General features: G+C 47.2%; 1 protein-coding gene across 2 annotated transcripts in view; it reads right to left on the reverse strand.

The window, feature by feature from the left end:
• Window positions 1-23,341, reverse strand: part of ERICH6 (glutamate rich 6) — a 701,982-nt gene that overhangs the window by 330,216 nt on the left and 348,425 nt on the right. For both annotated transcript variants that reach the window (XM_069618380.1, XM_069618381.1), the window contains exon 8: window positions 15,121-15,197. In XM_069618380.1, coding sequence (XP_069474481.1) covers window positions 15,121-15,197 — 77 coding nt within the window. The remainder of the gene's footprint in view (window positions 1-15,120; window positions 15,198-23,341) is intronic.

The raw sequence follows: 23,341 nt of genomic DNA on the forward strand, positions 1-23,341 counted from the left end.
ATCTCTACCCATCTAGGTCTGTTCGAGCTGATAGTCCAACCTTGTTTGTGAGCTAGCTCGGCCGCAATCTGGTATTTCTGGAGGTCCGGGACCCCCAGGCCTCCTAGGTTCGGACTGCTCAGCATCATTCTCAATGCGATCCTTGATTTTTTACCTTTCCAGATAAAGCATAGTACCTTCCTCTGGAGGAGCAGGAGTGGGCGCCGGGGGATCAAAACTGGAAGGGCAGAGCATGCATAAAGAAGCCGTGGGAGGAGGTTCATTTTACATGACGCTATGCGGCCCAGCAGCGAGATCTCCTGTGAGAGCCAGCGATTGAGGTCTTCTTCCAAGGTCTTGAATAGCGGCTGAAAGTTCGCCTGATAGGTCTCTTCTGGCCGGGCTGTGATCTGTACTCCTAGGTAGGGGATCGACTTTTCGCTAAGTGGGATCTGGCAGAGGGCTCTGAAGGAATCCTTATCTTCCTGCCTCACCCCTAGCACTGATGATTTTGCGAAGTTTATTGCAAATCCTGACACTCTACCAAAGCGATGAATTTCTGCCAGGGAGGATCTCAACGATTGGGCGGTGTCCGTTATGGTTAACATCACATCATCCGCATATAATGCTATTTTGTGTTGCGTAGGGCCTACTTGGAGGCCTTTGATTCTGGGGTTCAGTCGGATCCATTGGGCTAGTGGCTCCATGACCAGGGCAAAGAGCAGGGGAGATAAGGGACATCCTTGCCTGGTTCCGCATGATAAAGGGATCGGGTTAGATAGAGAGCCGTTAATGCGGAGCAAGGTTTTCGGTGATTGGTAGTTCGCCAAAACGAGTTTCTGGAAAGAGGGTCTGAAGTGAAAGGACTCTAGGGTGAGTCGGAGGAACGACCAGTCTACTTTGTCAAAGGCCTTAGTCGCAACTAGAGCCAGTACTGCCAATTTCGGCGCGTCTCGCTGAGTGACTTCGACCAGATTCAGGACCCTGCATATGTTATCTGCAGCGGATCTGTTCAATATGAATCCCGTCTGGTCTGGGTTGATAATGTCTGGGAGCACCTTCACTAATCGGTTAGCCAAGACTTTGGAATATATGTTAGCGTCCAGGTTTAGTAGGGAGATAGGTCTATACGCCGTGACATCTCTGGGGTCTTTTCCCGGCTTCAAGGCGAGGACAGTGATCGATTTCTGCATTGATGGAGTGATTGTCCCCGAGGCGGTGAAAGAGTTATACAGCGATGTCAGGGGGGTCACCAGCTGGGGGCGGATGATTTTGTAGAACCGGGTCGAGAATCCGTCTGGACCCGGGGCCCTTGGTTTGAGATTCTTGATGGCTTTGTCGACCTCTTCACTTGTGGTCAGGGTCTCTAGCTCATCTCTTATCGTAGGAGCGATCTGGGGAAGTGCTGCGTCTTGCAGGTAGGCGAGCTGCTCTTCGGGTGATCTCGGGGATGCTGTCATCGTGTCTGTGAGATGAGCTACTGCAATACGCTGTTTGTCTCCCTCTGCGAATTGGACTCTGCCCTGGGAATCACGGAGGCCCAGGATGGCGTTTCTATTTCTGGTTTTTGCCAGCTTTTCCACCAGGAATTTGTTAGCCTTGTTTCCTTTGGCGTAGTAGCTTTGCTTAGTTCTGGCTAGGATCTGGGCCGTGTCTTCAGCATAATGTGCTTCCAGCTTCTTCCGAGCTATCCGCAGGGCCCGATGGGTCCTGGGCGTCCAGTTCTTTGCTTTGCATATAGATTCTGCTTTCTCTACTTCATCCTGTAAGATCTGGCGGGACTGTCGCTTCTTTTTGTGATAAGCCGCTCCTTGTGACATTAGGACCCCTCTCACTACTGCTTTCATTGCGTCCCATGTATTAGCTGGTGAGGTGTCTTCGCTCTTATTTTCCTTGAAGTAATCTTTGATAGCTTTCGCTACCACGTCTCTCAAGGACATGTCATTCAAGATCGGGTCGTATAGGGACCACTTGCGTTTTGTGAGCGGATCTGGGTCATGGGCTCTCAGTGTTAGAATGACCGGGGCATGATCCGATAGGATTCTGGGACCCATGATTACATCGTCGATGAAAGGCATCGCTTGGGGGAAGCCAACAGCAGGTCGATGCGAGAGTAGGTTCTGTGTACGTAAGAATAGAATGAGTAGTCGCGGACTTCAGGATGCAAGACTCTCCAAGTGTCGACCACATCCAGGGTTCGGAATGGTTTAAGTAGGGCTGTCGCCACGCTATAGTCTTTACGGGCTGGGGGGTGAGACTTATCTTTGATTGGGTCTGGGGCTCCATTGAAGTCTCCCCCTATTATTGTCTGTCCCTCAACGAATGGCAGGAGGGCACCCTCCAAGGCTGAGTAGAACTCTTCCTGTTTATCATTCGGGGCGTAGACCGGCATTTAATTGCTACGAAACGGCCTTCTGGGCAGAGCAAAGTGTCCAAGATTTGTGGTCTAAGTGCCTTAGCGACAAGTATCGCCGCCCCACCCTTCTTGGTGCCGTTCGATGCCAGAAACTGTAACGGGAATTGTCTGTCGCGGAGCCTAGTGAAGTCAGCTGGGATCAGGTGAGTTTCCTGAAGGAATACAACTGAGGCCTCTTCATTCTGTAGTCGCCGTAGCATGGATTTCCTCTTCTGTGACGCGATTAAGCCTCTGACTTTGAGCGTCATTTTTAGGTGTGGTTGTGGGGCCTCATGATCTTCCGTCAATGTCTGGGGTGGCTTCGGGGGGAGGTGGGGCTGTGGGTTTCAGGCATCATCTAAGGGCTTGGTGACAATGCGGTTCTCCAGTGGTCGCGTTTTGTGACCTCTCCAACGGGAGGGTAAACTTGTAGTCTTGCGGGAGGCCCATTTTTCCTGGTCGGCGGTTCCCATGGCCAACCGGGCCTTCTTCGTCTCCATAGCCAACGGGGCTGGGATAATTGGATTTAACAGTTTTTGTCTCCGAGGGTAGGATCATGGGATACACCTCGGAGCGGGGTATGGGCCGCTCGGGACCCGCAGCATTATTATTATCTTTCGTGCATCTGCGGGTAGTTGATCCTTGAACGCAGGTCCTCATGGCTCTATCTTATTTTCCGGCTTATCTGTGTCTTTGACCAGGCTAGTTGTGGCAGCAGCTGGGGGGACCAGTTTGGGCCGTCAGGAGTGGAAGACGGGTTATGAGAGGGCGACTTTCCTGGAGAGGCTGGGTGAAGGATAGATTCAGCATCTTCTAGGTGGCTTATCGAGCGCTGGGTTCCCTGGAAGGTGAATTGGAGAGCAGTTGGGAACAGCCACCGGTACCGGATCTTTTGGCTCTGCAGAAATAGGGTTAGGGGTTTAAGGGCCCTCCTTTTTTGTAGGGTAATCAGGGAGAGATCTTGGTATATCTGGAGTGGGGAGCTTAGGAAGGACAGTTCATCCTTGGTGCGATTTATTGCTGCAATTGCTTCCTTCGTGGTATAAAAATGGACTCTAGTTATTACATCAGGGGGGGTGTCAGAGTCCACCCCCCGTCTTGGGCGCAGTATATGGGTGCGACCAAGGGTAAATTGGGTCTGGTCCATCTGAGGAAGAAGGGCTTGAAAGAAGTTGCCTATATATTCTGGGAGGTCTTTGTCTTGTATTGTCGAGGGGACACCTTGGATGTTAAAATTGTTTCTTCAGGCCCTATTTTCCAGGTCTTCTTGTTTGAAATCTAGTATTTCGCTCTTATTCTGGAAAGCCTGAATCGCCCGTTGCATCTCTATTAGGGTAGCGTCATGACTCTGGGTCAGGTCCTCAACCTCTCCCAGCCTCTGCTCTGCCTCTGTGACTCGTTGGTCTGTTTGCTCCAGTTTCGTGGTGAGCTCGGCCATGCAGGATCTGAAATCTTTTTTAATATCAAGCATGAAGCCCTGAATATCTCCTTTCGTTGCCAAATTTACCTGTTCTTCCGGGGACTTCTGCGGGGTTAGTCTGGGAGTGTCCGGTTTCTTAGCTTTGTCTGCTGCTAACAGCATGGTGGAGATATCGGAGTGCTTGGTTCCTTTAATAGGTTTCGTCATCGTGGCTGTCATGCGACCTTATATTTGGAGTCCGGCCAGTGGGTTTTCAATGGGCCACTCTGTAAGCTCTCAGTGTGCCAGGGGGCTGGTATCCCGTAGAGAGGAGTGCTTTAAGATAGGTGATCAGGGGTCTGCCTGGAGGAGACCCTCAGCACTGCTAGGCTGGTCTCAGCAGAGGGGGAATGTCCAGTGTTCCTTAGCGAGGTTTGGTCTCCGCGTGAAGGGAGCCAGGAAGGGAGGAAGGTGGGCCGGGGCGCCCCAGGAGATTATTGGGTTGAGCGGCTTAATGCGAGCCTCGTGCCGTGAGTCCAGGGGTCAAGTGATCTGGATTAGTCTGGGCTGGATCCGAGGAGCTACGGTGCGAGGCCTCAACGGGGAGGGCTCTCAGGTCGCTGTTGGCAGTGAGGCAGCTCGAGGGGCTAGGGGGGGCTCCACTGCAGGCGAATGGCTTCTCGGGGCCTTGGCGCGGGGACTTCAGGGGCTGGGCTCTCGTTTATAGTGGAAGCCTTCCGGGTTCACCCGCTTAGCTGCCGGAGTTGGTTGGATGTCGCCCAGGGGGCCTCTGCCAGAACTCGGGCCTCCAAAGTTCTTCCCGAGAGTCGCTTGGTTTCTGCCCTCGGCGCTGCGCTGGTGCCGTCTTCCCGTGTCTCAACGCCACCTCCTCTCTCTGCCAGCCTCAACACCCGCCCAGGCCACACAGCCTGCAGCTGGACTCGCGGGGAGTAGGCGCGGGGGGCCGCAGGGGCCAGGCTCTCACCCCGTCTGAGTCGGAGGCCTCCAGGGTTTGCTGGCTCCGCCGCCGGAGCGGGCCGAACGCCACTTCACAGGCGGCTGCCGGGACTTCGGCGCCGCGGTTTCTGCTCTCCCCCGGAACTTGCGAGGACACCTTTCAGGGAGTCCCTGGAGAGCAGCCTCTCAAGGATTCAGGGCTGCACCCTCTCACCCGGCTGGGCGCACGGCGAGGGGGAGACCGTCGCTCCTCAGGATCTCGTCGGAACTCTCGCCTGCGCTGGAAGAGGGGGAGGGAGGCTGCACGATATCTCGTTGAAACACCGGTCCAGGTCCGGATTAACAGGAGCTAGTTATTTGGATCTCCCCTCATCGTTCGTCCCTCAATAGAACAGGGTCGCAGTCACATCTCTGTCTGCCTTCACCGTCTGACGAGGGTTGCTTCTCCTGACGGCCATCTTGTAAGCGGCACGTCAGGTTACGGAGGAGAACAACAATCCAGTCCGTTCGGGGGTTCCCAGAGGATCAGGAGCCCCAGATGACTATCCTGAGTGCCATAGCCCCTAATGTAGCCAATAATGAGGATTTTATTGCTAGATGGGCGCAGAAAGACTAGCTTTTCGCCGGATGCCGCGGGTCCCGATCGGAGGTCTGCAAAGGAGCAGCCACATTGCTGGCGCTCCAGGCCACGCCCCCAATGGACTCACTCTTATACGCTGATAGATAGGATAGTTGGGCTGCTGGTAGAGTGGCAACCCCCTGCTTTGTCCCTAGTATCGGCATTGCCGAATAGGTACTAAATGCGGGTAGGCCTGAGATCCAGGGATGGAGCTGGGCATCAGTTGGGAATGGGAAGGGCAGGGGTCGGGGAGGGTGTTGGAGGGTGTGCTGTGGTGTTCATATTAGAGGGGAGGGAGCGTTGGGAAGTAGGTTGGGGTTGGGAGAGGAGGGGGCAGGGGGAGAGCCTGGGGAAGTTGAAGTAAAGGGGAGGGTTAGTTTAAAGTTGAGGAATGAGCCTACAGACATGATCGATGGCCTACAAGCAAAACCTGAAGACCTGCACAAGGAGGAGCGGGAAAGTATAGGATAATGGGGGACCTCAAAGTAATAACTTGGAATGTCAGGGGGCTCAATAGCTATCTGAAAAGGAATAAGGTTATGATGTATCTGGACAGACAGAAAATAGATATAGCCCTAATACAAGAGACCCATCTTACAAAAGAGAGATTAGAGGTTATTCAGAAGAAGCGGAAGGGGACGGTCGTTGGTGCAACATATTTGGCTTACGCTAGAGGGGTGATCATCTGGGTAACGCTGCATGTCCCATTCCAGTTATTACAGTCCACAGTGGAAGTAGCTGGGAGGATGGTTGTAATAAGAGGCCTGGTGGAAAATAAAGAAATATGCATCATAAATACTTATGCCCCAAACCATGACATGGCATACTTTAAGATCCTGTACACCAAAGTGAGCATGTACTTGGGGCGGGGGTGGGCGGTGATTTGGGGAGGAGACTTCAACTGCACACTAAACCCAAAAGTAGACAGATCGGATAATAAAATAGACAGATCCACCCCGGCAGCCAGGGCACTACAGTCATTGTTGACGGACTTCAGGTTAGAAGATGCCTGGAGGACGCGCCACCCGCAGGACAGACAGTATTCACATCACTCGGTCCCACAAAATGTAAACACTAGGTTAGATTATATGTTTGTCTCACAAGAGCTGATGGCAGAAATAGTACAGATAGAATACAAGGCAAGAGTCCTATCAGACCATTCGCCATTGGCCCTAATGTGGCAATACCGACCCCCAAGTGCAAGGTTACGAACGTGGCACCTCAGAGCTGAGGCACTAAAAGATATAATGTTCAGGGAGGACTTGAGAGAAAAAATAACAAGCTACTTTGAGACCAATACTGGCAGTGTTGAGTCGGCTGGCTCGCTATGGGAAGCCTTCAAAGTGGTAGTGCGAGGGATAGCCATAGCTAAAACCAAGGGATTACAAGGGGGGATATTAACAGAACTCCAGGAAGCAGAAAGGGAACTAGAAAAAGTTATGAAAAAAGAGGGCAACACTAAAGAAGATAATGAAACCATACTTAGGGCCTCATCACGACTTGGGCGATAATGCCGGCGGTATTACCGCCGGCGGTATTAGCCCTACCGCCGAACTCCCTAGCGCTAATAGCGCCGGATCACGAGTTCGGCGGTAAAGTAAATCCCCATTCCCCATTGAGTCCATTCGGGAATACCCCATTCCCCATTGGGCTCAATGGGGAAAATTTGCGCTCTTACCGCTGGCGGATTTCCCGCCGGCGGTAATAGCGTGAATTTTCAGCGGATTTCCTCCCAGCTCAAGTCCTGGTTTGGCAGACCCTTAAATCCGGCAGTAATAGCGCTACCGCCGGATTTAAGGGTTACTGCCAAAGTCGTGATGAGGCCCTTAGACTGCAACAGGAATGTGCAAGACACTGGGAGAGACTGTGCAATCTAAACTATAAAAAGTACGTAGAGAGACAACATGCGGGAGAAGATAAACCAGGGAGGGTGCTGGCATGGTTATATAAAAGTGAGACCCCCAGACCAACAATCAGAACAATAACGAAGGAGGATGGGCGTGTAGTGGATACCCAAGAGGGCGTGAATCGGGAATTCCTAAAATACTACCAACAATTGTATGGGGATGAAGGGGTAAGCGACCGCAGGGAAATACAGGAAACACTGGAAGTCATAGGTATGCCACGAATCAGCGCGGAGGAGCGAGAGGACTTAGATGCCCCGATTACCCTGGAGGAATTAGAGGAGGTGGTGGTGCAGCTAACCACTAGCAAGATCCCAGGGGCCGATGGACTCCCTAGCGAATTCTATAAAACGTATAGAAATTAGGTGCTTCCCCCGCTTTTAGCAATGCTCAATGAGCCATATGAAACAGGAAGGTTGCCAAAGTCCCTGAGAGAGGGGATTATCATACCACTCCCTAAACCCAATAAACTTGGCAAAGATTGCGGATCATTAAGACCACTGTCAATGCTCAATCAGGACAGCAAAATGCTCACGGCGGTTCTGGCAAACAGAATGAGACGGATTATTAACAAACTAATACACCTCGACCAGACCGGATATGTTCCACACAGAAATATAACCAACAACCTTAGACGACTTCACCGAGTTATAGAACATACAAAAGGGCAAGCGGGCGAAATTGCAATTGTATCGTTGGACGCAATAAAAGCCTTTGACTCAGTCAAATGGCCTTGGCTGATTGCAGCCCTGTCCAATTATGGGATAGGGCCTGGGTATCTCAAATGGGTCAAACTACTATATAGCGCACCGCTAGCAAGGGTTAAAACGGGAGCGATAATATCGGAAGGTGGCAACTTAGTAGGGGTTCTAGACAGGGATGGAAGTGGTGCCCTATGCTGAATATCCTAGTATTAGAGCCCCTGCCGTTAAACCTAAGGCAACAGTATGACACAATAGGGATAGACATACATGGGGAACCGCACATAGTTTTCTTGTATTCTGACGATATACTGTTGTATTTGCGAAACCCTGAAGAAAACCTCCAATTTGTTTTGGAAGTAATGGAGCGATTTGCGGCGCTGTCTGGCATAGCGGTGAACCCCAAAAAATCATGCATATTTCCGTTGGGTAGGTATGTTGGGATCACGCAAGATCAATTACCAGTTTTACAAATACTGTGGGAGGTCAACATGTTCAGATATCTTGTGATAGACATCTACCATACGGTGGAGGCAGAGCACCAACACAATACTGAGAAAGCGTTCAAGGGCATTGAAAATAGTATGAAGTTCTGGGTAAAGCTCCCCTTGGCGATGATGGGAAGAGGAGCAATGCTCAAAATGGTAGTTCTGCCAAGATTATTGCATTATTTCAGGAACATACCATATCTGATACCAAGACGATTTTTTGCTAGGGTGCATTGCATATGTAGGGAATTTCTTTGGCAGGGGACGAGGAACAGAAACACCCTTTGGAAGTTACAAAACTCGTATGATAAGGGGGGTATAAAACTGCCAAACTACGAGATCTACTATTTAGCGAGCCAACTACAATACGTGGCAAAATGGCTGTCAGAAGACCCTAACTCAGAATCCAGGTTGTTTAGACAGGACTGTGCCCCATTTTTTCTGAAAGAAATGATATGGTTGCCCAAATCGGATATGGAAGAGCGCCCAGAGATGATCACATTGGGATGGAAAATATGGCATAAGGCCTGTCAGATAATGGAGAACCCGAACCCGTGTTCCCCGCAAGTGCCACTGGTTGCATTGACTGGGAAAGAAGGCCAATTAATGAAGATGATCAGGAAGCACTGGGAACCGGTAGGGACAGCAACAATGGGTGACATATGGCAAGAGGGGAGGATAAAGGAATTTGGGATGTTGGTGGAGGAAATGGGGTTGCATACGGAACAATGTATTACATATCATAGGATGGTCCGGCGAATCAAAGAGACATGGTCCGAAATAGTACTGGAGGAGCAACCGGACACTGCCATAGAAGTAATATATGATATAGCAGAGGGAGGGCATGCAATATCCAGGACATATGAGCTGGTAATGTCCAAAGTGGGGAAGGAAGTGGTACAACTGAGGCAGGACTGGGAGGAGGAAGTGGGTGCCCCTATGAGTGATGGGATGTGGGAACGGCCCAAAGGTACCACAAGAAAGTGTCAAGGAATGCAAGACTACAGTAAACACAACTGTAAATAACCCATAGGGCTTATATGACGGCCCAGAGGATAGCTAAATTTAAAAACGCAGAACGACAAATATGCCCCAAATGCGGCGAAGAAAACGCTGGGATGATGCACATGTTCTGGGCATGCCCAGAAATTGAGAAATTTTGGGAAGAAGTAGCTCACAGATTAGAGGAAAAAGGGATTAGGATAACTGTTGAAATAGCATGGGCATGTCTGGTAGGGGGTTTTCCCAGACCACGTAAACTTAAACATGTAAGTAAACTGAAGGATTTGGCGTACATACTTGCAAAGCGTAGAATTGCCATGAGATGGAAGGCATGTTATAGGCCAAGGATAGAAATATGGTGGAAAGACCTCCAGAAATGGGCAGAAGCTGAAACTGCAGTATGGCAGGAAGCTAGTTACATAGGAGGGGATGAAGAGCAGAAACCCTGACAGCCTGGAAAAATTTAATAGCCACACTGTTTGGGTCCACTCAAGACTGGCCGAGTGACCAAGACCCAGCAGAGAACATAGAAGAGAGAACCCCTCTGCAAGATTAATAAGCAGGTCGTGAAGTAGTGTAGGCTTGGGTGGGAGGCGGGTGCGGGAGACGCAGTAGACAGCATTTGAGTTGCATAAAATTTGAAATATTGTAATGTACTGCAAGTTTGGTTGTTTGTTGTTTGTTTGGAATAAAACCAATAAAATGGTTTAAAAAAAAAAAAGAAGTACGTGGGAAAATGGGTCTATTGTACCCCGAATGGACAATATAACTACATGACCTGGAATGTAGATGAACATGTCAAATCAGCAGGCACCCTGAGGGGGGGTGATGAAAATATGGACACCAAAGAAACACTTCTTCAAGAGAAAATATCAGGATGTAGAAATGATTGAGGAGATGGTTGAGGACTTGACAAGAAGGGGGAATGTAGAGTAGCAGCCCCCCTTCCTCCCATATGTTGAAGACCTGTGATCGTGCCGTCTTTGACACCAGCAGTTGTGCCAATAGCGCAGAGTGTGTTCCAGAGAAGATATCCATTGAGACAACCCTAACGAATGTATCCCAGAAGTGATGGCAACCTAAGAGAGGAACTCCCTGAAGGAATAGGAGAAAGAGCAAAGAAAAGAAGTAAGTGACGTCACAAAAGAGTATGTACAACATCCCGAGATACCGACTGAAAAAGATGTATAGATCCTGAAGAGACTAATGACAAAGTAAAGAATCAAGTGAACTTTAAAATACGAAAAAGGAGATTATGCGTGCATGAAGTGCTGCAGAAAATCAACCGTTCAATAATTGTAAAGATGCTGAAAAGTAAGGTAGACTTAGTCATCATAGAAGCTGGCTATACATAGTGAATAGGGCACAGGCGAAGCGCCATTGTATAGAACCTGGACATCGGTATCATGAACTTATTAAGCCAAGACCTATGAAGCAGGAAGGGGAAAACTGTGTTGCAGCAAAAATAAGCAGAATCGTGGAGCTGCATGGCAAGGTTGTCTAGCCTGGAATCAAGACTGAAGCAGCCAAGGTCAGCTATCAATTCTGGAAAGGAGCAAACGTGCAAAGAATGAATCATCCTTTGATAAGGTGCACAGGAAGAACCCCAAGAGTGCCAAGTTTAATTCATTTAGACATTTAAAACTTGCAAAACGGACCAAATCGTGGTCTCCTGTCACGCAAGATAAGGATGAAAATAGGGTTTGAACTTGGAGTCCCAGAACACGAAAGTGAGTGCTCTAACTCCCATGTATTCTAAAGACAAGGATACTTTGCAAGGCCGAGTTAAAAGACAATCCTCATGGCAGAGGCATGGGCAATGAGAGATGCTGGGCTAATTGAGTGGGGAAGTAGTGGCATTCCCCATCTCCTTGCACATGGGTCTGGGTTTACACGCTGCTAAGTGAACCGAATGTTCCAGATCTGGCACAAGCATGCCAACCAACTATAGTAGTCCATCTAACGAAGGACCTTACAGTTTGAAAACCAATAAGAAACTTTGTATCTAATGTTTCTGGAGATTACATGTTTTATAGGTAGGCATATGTTGCCCACCTGATAGTGGGCAGCCAATCACAATCCTAGTTCCTATAGAAAGAATACTTAGATTTTCCCCTTAAGCCAATCCCGACCCTTGGTCGGTTTTTCATTATTGCCATGTAGTATGATATCATCTCTAATGTATTTTGATATATAGATTATGTTTTGTGTAAAGATCGCTGCGAGAACCTGAGCATATGTCTGTCGATGTTCGTTGTAAACTCCGTTTCAGATAATGGTTAATAAAATGGTACTTCCTTCCCATTTTCCTGAGTTGGTTCGGTTATTAGGATTTGGAGTTATTCTGTTTGAGCTCATCCATTACATATGCACGTTCGTAAGGGCCCTAAACTCATTACCCTTGCCGGAATGGGCCAGGCTTAGCAGATGGACATGTTAAGAAGCACCAAGTACCATGACCTCCAGGTCCAGTCTCGAGTGGTAAGAATCAACAACGATCATTCTGAGCCGACGTAGAAGGCTGCTGAATGACCAATCCCAACAACTTAACCGTGGCCTTGGAGGTCTGGCATTTCTACAGCAAATTGTCGCCCTTTGTCCCAAATAGGATGTTCTCATGAAACCAGGAGTTTGTATTGGATGTTGGGAGCAAACCCAGAGGTCCTCATTAAGGAGTGCCTTCACAGAACAGACCCGATACCAATCGCACACACCATGCAGTCAGAAGTGTCTAGGCACGTAGCATCTTCATCATCACCAACTAGAGAGTTGAAAGTTGAAACTCTCCTTTATCTCCTCAGGAGACAAATTTCCAGTCACCCTAGAGATTACACTACACAGTCGAAAAGGTATTCTTCACTATTGCACGAGTAGTGTTGACCGTCCTCAAGGCAAGACTTCCAGAAGCAAAGACTTTGCGGCCCATGACCTCTAGCTTCTCGCTCTCCCTGTCAGGGAATAGGAAGGGGAAGCATGTGGTTTTAAGCTCTGCTAGCACGCCTGCCCACCAAGCTCTCTAGCAAGGGGAGAGCAAAGGGAAACCCGTGATCTGAGGGGGCCGAAATTTGCTTTTTGATATGATGGTCCACCGCAGAGGTTGACACTGGCTTTTCCCAAGCTGCTAGAACAGGATCAGGTACTGCTGCGTTTAAGGGCATAATAGTCACCACCAAATGACTCTACTCAAAAATATCTATCAGGTCATACTGGTCTTTCAGCTTAGTAGGAGCAGAAACACCCAAGGCCTCCCCAACCTTAATAACGGTTCTTTAAATGAACAGTAGGGTTCCCTAGGCATTGGCATTAGAAGAATATCGAGCTCTGCAGATTTGTCCAAACCACTAGCTTCCTGTAGTTCTGTATCTATGTCTCATTGATTATCTCCATAATCACAGAGGTCCTGGGAAAAGTCCTCTACCTCAAGAGAGTAAAGTGGCTCCAAATCACAAAGAATAACATCCCCTCCTTGTCAAAAATCTATATCATATTTTAAAAGAATTTTCCTCTCAAAAGAGACGCTTATCTGAGTGAAGCTGTGGTGCCGATCAGTACTGGCAGCACCAAGGAGGAAGGAAGCAAAGTCAAGACTCCCATCCGTGTAGCTGGAACCATGCTAGCAGGCATGCACCTGTGGTATGAGTCAGCACCTCTGATGGCTTCAGAAAGCATGGTGGGCCCTACACCTTTCATAGACGCAGAGGTCTTAGCACAGATGTCAAGCATCTTCTGACAAAAGCCTCCCACTCATTTGGACTTGAAGACTTAGGGAGAACTGTACCTTAGGTGTAGGTGGCGACTCTTCTGAGATGTACCTGGAGTGCGTGTGATGACTCCACTTCTAGGAGGATGAAGAAGAGTTATACAGAGAAAAGCCACTAGGAGTGGGGGACCTCTCCCTATGCTTCATCTTCCTGAATTCAGGTTCTTCAATCACAGCCTTCTTTAGCTCCCAACCCAGGGACTTAGAAGGTGTTTGCTTTCTACCTTTGTGTAAACAAGTAAAGAGTTTTGGGGCATGCTCCCTAAGGGTATTTGCGTGGCTGGACTGGCAGAAACTGCAATCCTCTGTGTTGTCATCGCCTCAAGACAGTACAAACACAGCCTGTGTGGGTCAGACACAGACATTTGCCTTCGGCAGTCAGTGCCGGGCTTGAAGCTTGAAGCCTTTGAAGGGTAAGGCATGATGCAGTAAGCTAAACAAATCGCAATGGCATTGCAGAAATGTACTGAGCACCCGAAAACCAAACTGTGGTCATAGGACAAGGAGACTGCACATATACTGGCCCGTCATCATGTCTGGCGTATTGGCGTGCAATGGCACTGGATGGAGATGACGTAGAGCTGCACTGCACAAAATGGTGGCTGAAAACGTTTCTGAAATCACCTGTCACTGAAGAGAGAATATCTAAGATGAGGATCTGTGGGAGGAAGGAATCCATCAGAAAATGTTTTCTGTGTTTCCAGATACTGCCATCAGATACCTGAGTAATCACGTCAATTGCCGGCTATTGTTAACATATTTTAGGAATTGCCATCTTACAACATGCACTGCCATAATGTGTCCGGGCACACACACCATTTATTGGCACTGACAACTTATGTCCAAATACTCGCCATGTTATGTTATGTTATTGTGCTTATACCGCACCAAAGCCCGTAGGCATCCAGGCGCCGAGAGAGCAGAGTACAGTACACAGAGACTACCACAGGGGATTACTCTAGTAAAAGAGATGCGTTTTCAATTGTTTTCGAAAAGCAAGAAGATCTGTTGTCTTGTGCAGGGATATGGGCAATGCATTCCATGCCTTAGCTCCCTGGGTGTAAAAGGCCCTTCCAGAGCCTCGGGAGCGTTTAACTCGGTGCTGTACCAAAAGATAGCCTTCAGCTGACCTGAGGTTTCTCTTGGGCTGGTAAATGCCAATGACCTCCTTAAGGTAAGCAGGAGCACTGCCAAAGATGCATTTGTGGCATATAGTTATCAATTTAAATTGAATTCTGCGTTCCACAGGAAGCCAATGCAATTTTTTTCTGGCTACAGTAGTGGGTTCTGAACGCTTCATTTGAAAAATAATGCGAATAGCTTTATTTTGAATTTTTTGTAACTCCTGGATTTCTGCTTTACTTGCACCACCTACGAGTGCATTGCAGTAATCAATACGAGGCAAGATAACAGCTCTCACAAGCTTGATACGGTTTTCGACTGAAACTAGAGGCACAACTTGCCTAAGCACTTTGAGGTGGTAATTAGTGCTAACAGTAATGGCCATAGCAACATTAAAAACTGAAATGCAGTCAAGAGATTCTATAAGCAGGATAAAGGCAGTAGGACGCAGTGAAGACACACTTAGAATAACATCAGAGGAACTGTGTGCACCGCCTTCTTCTCAGAGCAGTCTTACTTTACTAGAGAAATAATTGGCCTTTTTTGGATGGTGTTAAAATGCCGTCTAGGAGAAGAAACTAAAAAAGCGTGCCGTACGTGGTATCCATCTGTGTATTCTCATTATCTTTACCTTGCACTGACATTTTTTCCATTCAGTGTGAATGAAAAAAGCCAAGTAGAGTGTTGTAAAGTGACCAACAAAGTTATTCAAAGCAAAATCCCAACTGAAAAAAGAATTATAATCATCCAATGAATATATCGTTTTAGCTTAAGCGTTGTAGGATGACACTCACATTCTGAAATGCTGCCCGTCTCTGCTGCTGTTGCTGCCATCGATGCATAGTATTTTGCCATCTGTCTTTCTCTCAACCTGCAAAATAAAAACATTCAACACTCAATTCCAGAGTGTGTGTTTGGTATTTTTGATAAAAATGCCAAAAGAAAGTGTGCAACACATGTTTGATGATCTCAAAGTTCACTGTTACTTGAGTCAGTTGTTTAAATTAATTAAAACACATTTTATCAACACATACGAGTGTCAGATATTGGTAAATTTCCATATCTTTTAACAAGGTCAAACATCCCTTTATTTTCAGCCACATTGTCTTTCCAAATTGTCACTTCTACATTAGTCAGTTGGCTGATAATTTAAGTGATTCTTAAATGTGTATATTACACTGTGCTACCACTGAGAAACCTGAAGGTACTTTCATATCTACTCCCCAGGGATCTTCTGTTCAGGTGGCCAGGGAAGGGCAATAGCTTTTGGATCCCAACTAAGAGGATGGACTAGCGAAGTAGGACCACCTGGGTGGAGGGTCCTTGGGGATTGGAGAAAGGGTACCTGAAGGCAAAACACAGTATTCCCCCTTTCCTGACATTAATGTATCCAACCCTCCCTCAGGCTTTGTAGGATATTGTCATTCCGATCCTAGTGTCCCCCCTGAAGTTACCCAAAGTACTGCGAAGAAGATGCCCTGAAGCACAGTACAGACTTTCTATAGGAAACACCACTGTAGTACTGAGACAAAGAAGAGTGATTCTGAAGGCTATAGAGCTGAAGGTCAGGCATGTCCTGATAATTGGACTAATTGTGGTCCGGCAATTGAGCCTGGGACTTCACACCTGTAGCTTGTTAGAGACTCACAGGTGCATAAAAGTTGGAGTCCACAAACAGCAAGGGGAGCGAGAAAGGAGACAGCGAGTAACCTGTGCGAAGAGAGTGCAGAAGGAGAGCCATCACAGCCCACGGGAAGCCTGAGGAGAATGGGACGCCGAGATAATGAAGGACGACAGTGAGAGAAGCTGTCATTGCCTGGTGAGGGAGCCGTGTCTCCAAGGAGGTGGAGAAGGCAGGAGAAGGGTAACGTGGAAGGTACCAGTACCTTTGCTGTGGCCAAGAACTGGTTGTTCCGCTGAATGGCATTAACCATCTAGATGTGACTGAGGGGCAGGCGGTGAGACCCTGACCTCAAATCCCAGAAAGTATCTTACTGAGGAAACCGAAGAAAAGTATGTTGCAGCCGGTGAGTTTCAAGAGAATGCAAGGAAACCTGGTGCGCATACGACAGGAATTACATTGTAACAGAGTGCTCGCGTGCAGTCAGCACGTTTTCAAAAACCTCTGAGTGAATAAAAAAAACAAATTAAGGCAAATGTAATACTTGAATTGGATTTTGCAGAAACATTGTGTCAGAGTGGTCAGGATTAAGCAATATGTGTTCAAAAGTCTCTGACTAACGAAGGACATTGTAAAAGTATCACAACAAAGAATAGTATAAATGAGAGAGTAAAAGCAAAGAACGAGCAACCCGTTGGGAGCCAGTGAACTGTGAGTAAAATGCTGATCAGTCAAAAGAAAGCTGTAACTGAAAGTTAAGCTTGAACATTATAGAAAGGAGAACCAAAGAAGTATCCAGAAAGGCAAATCCTGAATCTAAGAACTGGTGAAACCCTGTAATTCGTCAAGTGGTAGAAAGTTGGGTGAGGGAAACTGATTGCATGACCTGTAAGGGGTGGGCCGTGTAGGGAACTCATTGTGGTAACAGTAAAGACAGACGTAAGTGATCACATTTCAAGGGTGTTTGTTAAACTGTATAAATGGGTGAGAAAAACACCTAATCTAAACCTAAATCTAAGATGGGAGCAAGCTACGACCATCAAATAATAATAATAAGGCATTCCTAGTGGCGTCTTGTTAAATATAAAGGGTCTATACTTAAAGAAACAATTGCCAATATGTACAGCTAAGTTACAAAATAGTGTGGGATAATGTTCACCAGAAAAGAAAGACGTGTTCACAAACTGTTAAGTCAAGATGATATGACTGGGGTTTCCTTCCCCACGTTTTTAGCATGGGACAAGGCAGGACTCCTGAGCACAGCACCCCTCTGGGCTTCTCCAGCACAAGGTTACAGTTCTTTTCAGTGATATCAGGGCCTTCTGTGGTCAAATCTCTTTCATACATAAGTCTCTTGCCTCCGAGGGCCTGATGTGTAAAACAAATAACAAAACAAAAGTACCTTTCAGTAATCTTCCAGTTGGGTGATTTTCCTTCACACGTGGATCCTCCTCAACTGGGCTATGATCCTTTTGTAATGTTGGCCTCCCTCGATCAGGTTCACTACGGCCTTTTATTCAAGATATAACAAACTTGCAACATTCAAAAGTCTCAATGTCTTTTTAAGCAACCATTCACTGTGGACATCCCTCAGCCGGGTTCACACTTGTCGACACAATGCGCACAGGGTTTCTTTACCCCTGGATCCCCCTCAACCGGGCTACGATCCTTCTTTACAATGTGTCAAAGACTTTCGATCTTCCAAAAGGGGTTTTATTTGACCCTTTTATGACCACTTTGACACTTTGCATCAGGCTCTCCCAGGGCCTTCTGGTTTTTGTAGTTTCTTCAAAAGGGGACCAGCCAGAGTCTTACGAATGAGCGCCCATGTGGCGCCGGACCACTCTGCAGCTGGTCTCCCTGGGATTTCGCAAGCGTTCTGTAACACAAACATCGTTTGTTCATAAGTTCTTTTCAATTCATATCATGTTGCCGTTCGCAACCTTCTAGCAATACAGTTCTGTTTACTATTGGTCCTCCCTCGGACTCACCAGCTCATGCTCCTCTTTTTATCCCAGTGGGGAAGGGAAAGGTCCGTCAGGTGTGTGTAGGTATTGTCAATTGCCTGACTCTGCCTGACCCTTGTGCTGGGACATGGCAGGTAAACGGCTCTGGTGTTAGTCTGTTGTCTTTCACAGTGTGCAAAAGTATTTGTGTTGGAAAGTGGGGGGGAGGGGTAGAGCTTCTAAATATCCTACAGGGTAGGATGGGGAAAATGTGTTACAAGGAAGGGGGTACCGAGACTTGCCCATCAGTGTCCCACCCCTCCCCCCCAAAGACCTCTCATCCAGGTGTTCCTCCCCACTTGTCCACCCTCAGGAACTGGATCCAATAGCGATGGCGGTGTCCTGGCCACCTGGATGACAGATCTCCGGGGACTAGCGGGTGAGATACCTTCAGGTTTCTCACAGCCGTGCAGCCTGTTAACTGCGTCTAGACCAGAACGCCCCAACAAGGAGAAGTTTAAAAGCAACTTTGAAATACGCAAGCATTGAACACTGTGAATTTTGTTGAACATTGAGAGCAAGTGCTTAAAGCTTGGGAAGGGAACACTGAGCTTTGCTTCCAGTGAACAGTGAGAATCTAATTGAACATGGTGCTTTGAAGCTTGGGGAAGGGAACCCCTGAGCTCCTTTGGAACATTGTTGTTTTGAGAATCAATGCTTGAAGCTTGGTGAAGGGAACCCCTGAGCTACCTTGGAACATAGTTGTTTTGGGTGAAACAGTGCTTACGTTTGGGGAATGGGACCCTTAGCACTTTTTTGAACTTTGTAGTTGGAACTGTAACCTGAACTTGTGAAGGGGGCTAGATACTTAATGTTGAACACTATTTAAGTTACAACATCCCAACACTACGTTTTCTATATTAGACGTGAGGGCAAGCATAGGTGTTGACACAGACAGACTTTTGAGTTGAACTTACAGACTTAGACTTTTCTTGGTTTTTCAGCTAGGGCAATCCCCACCATAGCTATAGGGCAAGTTAGGCGTTAGACCCATCCTGAAATTTTAATAAAGGTTTTCAAAACTGTTACATGTGTTGTCTGTGTTATCTCTTGATACCTTGCCTGTCTCACACCAGACAGCTAGTGATTATATATGCGATATAGTACCCCCTACCATTCGTTATAACCTTTTTATCTATCGTAGAGGATATTTCATTCCTTATAATGCATGGCCACTGCCATTCCCTTTGATACCTCATCTCTTGCTTAATATATTGCAAGAGATCTTACGTTTGCTGATCCATGTAATCAATTTAGAATCTGTTTGGAATTAAAAAGCAGAAATGCAGCTCCTAATGTGTTGCAGAAAAATAGTTCAAGCAGTTTAATAAAATGTATTGAAAATATTTTGTGTTAAAAATAAGTAATAACGTCCAAATTGCTGCTAACATGTGTTGGACTCCAACAGTGCACAAATGAAACATTCTACAATTAACAGATCCTTGTAAATTATCCAACTGTAATGTGGCACAAAAAACTATTCTACTAGCAAGGAATTTGAAGAACTTATCACAGCTTATATTAGGTACTGCAGTGGCAGCTGGAATTTTCTCTGCTGGCTAAAGCAGCAGGCATTTTGACATCACAACTGAATCATAATATGGCTATCCCCCGCATCAAGGGGTGTAAATGGCTGGTAATAGCCTGAACTTAGGCAGGCTCGAGCAAAGCGAGTGCCTCAAATGGGGCTCATGGCCGTTACTGGCCATGTACACCCCCGTCAAGAGGTTGATTGCTACTCACACCCAGGGGATCTATATGCGGTGCAAATTGTTTTTTTTTCTTTTTTTTCTTCATGGGAGAACCAAGCTCTGTGCATATTGCGAGCCCAATCTCCCAGGAAAACAAAAAAACAAGATGGCCCCCGCCATAGTAAATAGAAAAGGGGCTGAGTCCCTTTCCTATGTCCATGCTGGGCGCTGAGGATGGGAGAGAGTGCTGGGACCGGAGCACAAAGCTCCTGTCCAGATGGTAAGTGGGGAGCGTGGGGTGCGCAAAGAGTGCTGGATGTCTCAGAGGGGGGAGTGGGGAGGCAATGGGTAGAGGCTCCCTGTTTCCTCCCAAAAATCAAAATTGTGCCAGCTGGGAAGAGCCTATGGTGGCTGGAAAATGATGACAGTACACTATGTGTTTTCACCCGCGCTTCCAGACACCTGATTGGCTGAGCGCCCTTCGCCGGGTGCAAATAACTGATTAAAGCAGTTGTGATGTCATTTTCTTATTACATGTCAGTTGTGATTCACAACTACCCTATAATAATACTATTATTTCCAGACTTTTACAGATATTGCAGGTTAGAATGTATTATAAGGTAATTATTTTTCTGGTAAGGTGCATTCATTCAGAAACCCATGAATTATAGGAACTGTAGTCTTGTTTAACACTAAACGTTTGAAAACCTTTTAAAAAACACAGACATAAAAATGATCCCTCAGTTGCTAAGTGTCATATTGTTACACTAATATAGCACTTTGTGAATTTAATCACCTTTAGATAGCTTTGGTAAATCAGATAATTCCAGAAAGTGCAAGAACCAACCATTTTAATGAAAATGGAGGTGGGGGCGTGGCCTGAGCCCATGGTGTGAGGCTGTAAACCGACAGAGCTCCCGCTGAGATCCTCAATGATCCTACGTTTCACCGGTGGTAGTTAAAACTACCAAATTTTACGCCTCTGGAAGACGAGAAAGAAACCAAGTATTGATGAATGGTTATCGCAGGTGCAGTTGCTGTCAAGATTTGAGAGGATTAAGTATTATGCTTTACATAAAGAAGAATTTTATAAGGAACAGTGGGAGGCTTTTAATGAACTCTATGCGTGAATTAAGTGCTGATGGGCGATGGTTTTTGTTTCAGAGAGGTTAATTTACTATTGTGTTCTTTTTATTGTGTTTGTCTTGTGTTGTGTGGTTGTGTGTTTGTGTTTTTTTTTTCTTGTTTTCCTCTGATTTTTTGCTAGTTATTTCAAATTAGGTTTGTTGTAGAGATAATTGATAGGTTTTTCTTATTTATTCTGTACTATTTGTATCAACTTGTATAATGCTTTTTTCGTTTTATTTGTCGTTTTCTTGTTATCATAATAGTTGTTTTGGAATGATATGTATTTCTTTTGATAAATCTTTAAATAAAGTTGTCAAAAAAAAAAATAACTACCAGATTGCGAGAACATCAGCTGGTGGGGGAAGTCGGCGCCCTGCTGAGGAGGGTTATTCTGGTTTAAATCGGTGCAGTTTATCTGAGGAGCAGCGGCTCGAAAATCTGACCCTGAGGGAAAGATGGCGGTTGGAGCTGGGCTGATAAGAAGGAGGAGTGGAGTTGTGTGTAATGCAGTGAAAGCTCCTGGTACCCTCGTTGACCGTGGCCGCCAGGTTACTGGTAGGTTGGGCCCCCGAGAACATACGCTGGTCGCTGACGTGTGTGGAGCCTGAAATCGCGGGGATGCCCTGCCCGTAGTGCTGGCGGGCGGGAGACAACAGACCCTTGCAGGACGTGGCGGCTGGCGGAGCTGAAGCTCCGAAAGTAAGAAGAGCCTGCCCTTGGAAGTGGGTCAGCTTGAGTCAGAAGTGGAGGGGGCTCAGATGCTGGTACTTGTTGGTTGCGAGGTGCTGTAAGTGGCAAGCCCATTGGAGCGCGAAGCCTGAGGATGGCCAGCCAGGGAGCATGCATAGCTCTGCCTCGTCTCTGGAGCGGCCAGAAGCGCTGTTGCAGGCCCTGCACTGACATTGTACACTGCAGTCCCTCAGCTGGAGGGACTGATATTTCCCCTAATCTGGGCGCACATGTGCTGGCTGACTAACACGCCAGAGTTACTGAGGGTTTGATTGAGGCCATCTCTGCACAACAGAGCACGCAGCGGAAGCCCCTGCCCCATGTTGGTGCTGCTGATGGTATGTGAGGAAACCGGAAGGCACTGTGACACTGCTGTGCTGTGGGTGAGCATCGCTGGAGCTGGAGACGACTCCCAGAGGAGGAGGAGCGCGGTAAGAGCGAGAAAGAAGAGAGCTGCTTCCCACTTGTGATATACCTTGCCCCCTGGTCATCTACCGAACCTTGGGCGTCTACTGCTGGGGGTGGACTATCCCTATTGAGAGGCGATACTCTTTTTACTCTCCACCCCATGCCCTAGAATTGACTATGTATTTTTGGGGCGAAGACAGATGGCTGACATGGGAGATGCGCTATATCTGGGTAGAACAATATCGGACCACTCCCCCCTAATGGTAACATGGAACTTGAGGGGCCCCAGACCCCTCATTCCAATGTGGTGCATGCCGACAGATGCATTGTCGGATCAAATCTTTAGGGACAAACTGCAGAAGACACTGGTAGACCTCCTGGAGTGAAACATGGGTAGTGTCAAGGAGTGGAGTACGGTGTGGGACTGAAGGTGGTGGTAAGGGGTGATGTTATAGCTAGTGCGGGGGTATCCGCATTACATCGAGGACAGAACTAGATAAGCTAAAAGATGAAATCCGAGATAAGGGGGCCCAGAACCTGGGTCAACACCCAAATTAATTGGGGTTGTCCGAGGCTATGTACCGCTGCCCAGAGGCGTGGGAAAGGCTATCTAAATTTGATTACATGACTAGGACTAGGACTACAAGGGCGCATGCAGAGGGGGATAGACTGGGTATGCTTTTGTCATGGCTCTGTAAGAGGGAACACCTTAGGCATTTGACCACTGAATTTGGGGATGAGGACGAGAATCTATGCAGAAAAGAGCTTGGTATTAATAACATCTTTGCTGAATATTATTCTAAATTATACAGTCATGAGGCGCAAATCCCGCTGGAAGATGTAATGGAGGCCTTGTCTTATATTGTGCTTCCCAAACTTGAGGCAACGCGGCAGGAGTCATTAGACCAGCCCATAAAGATGGAGGAAATAAGTGCTGCAATAATCTCCCTTGCCACTAGCAAAACCCCTGCTAGCGATGGATTTCTCCCCGAATTCTATAAACCAAACAATGTGACAGTGACCTGCATGCTCCTTAAAGTGTTTGAAGAAGCCTACAGTAAGGGCGTGCTGCCGGCAAGCATGCGAGAATTTCTGGTAGTCCCAATCCCCAAGCCAGGAAAGCCCACTTAGAGATGTGAATCCTATCAACCCTTAGCCAATCTAAATTACGACATGTAAATCTGAACCACGATACTGGCAGGGCGGTTACGTAAGGTGATTGCGGGCTTGATACACAGTGACCAGACAGACTTTATCCCTGGACGAAGCACAGCACTAAATTTGCGTTGAATGCAACATATTATAGCACAGACCAACGAGTCCACTGAGCATAGCGCAGTGGTGTCACTAGACGCGATTAAGTTGCTTGATTTGCTATATTGGGAATGGCTGTTTTCTGTACTGCAAGAATTTGGGTTTGGTGAGCAGTTCA

The sequence above is a fragment of the Ambystoma mexicanum genome, chromosome 10 (assembly GCF_040938575.1).
Source record: "Ambystoma mexicanum isolate Mex_15411 chromosome 10, UKY_AmexF1_1, whole genome shotgun sequence".
In the NCBI taxonomy this organism is placed as follows: Eukaryota; Metazoa; Chordata; class Amphibia; order Caudata; family Ambystomatidae; genus Ambystoma; species Ambystoma mexicanum.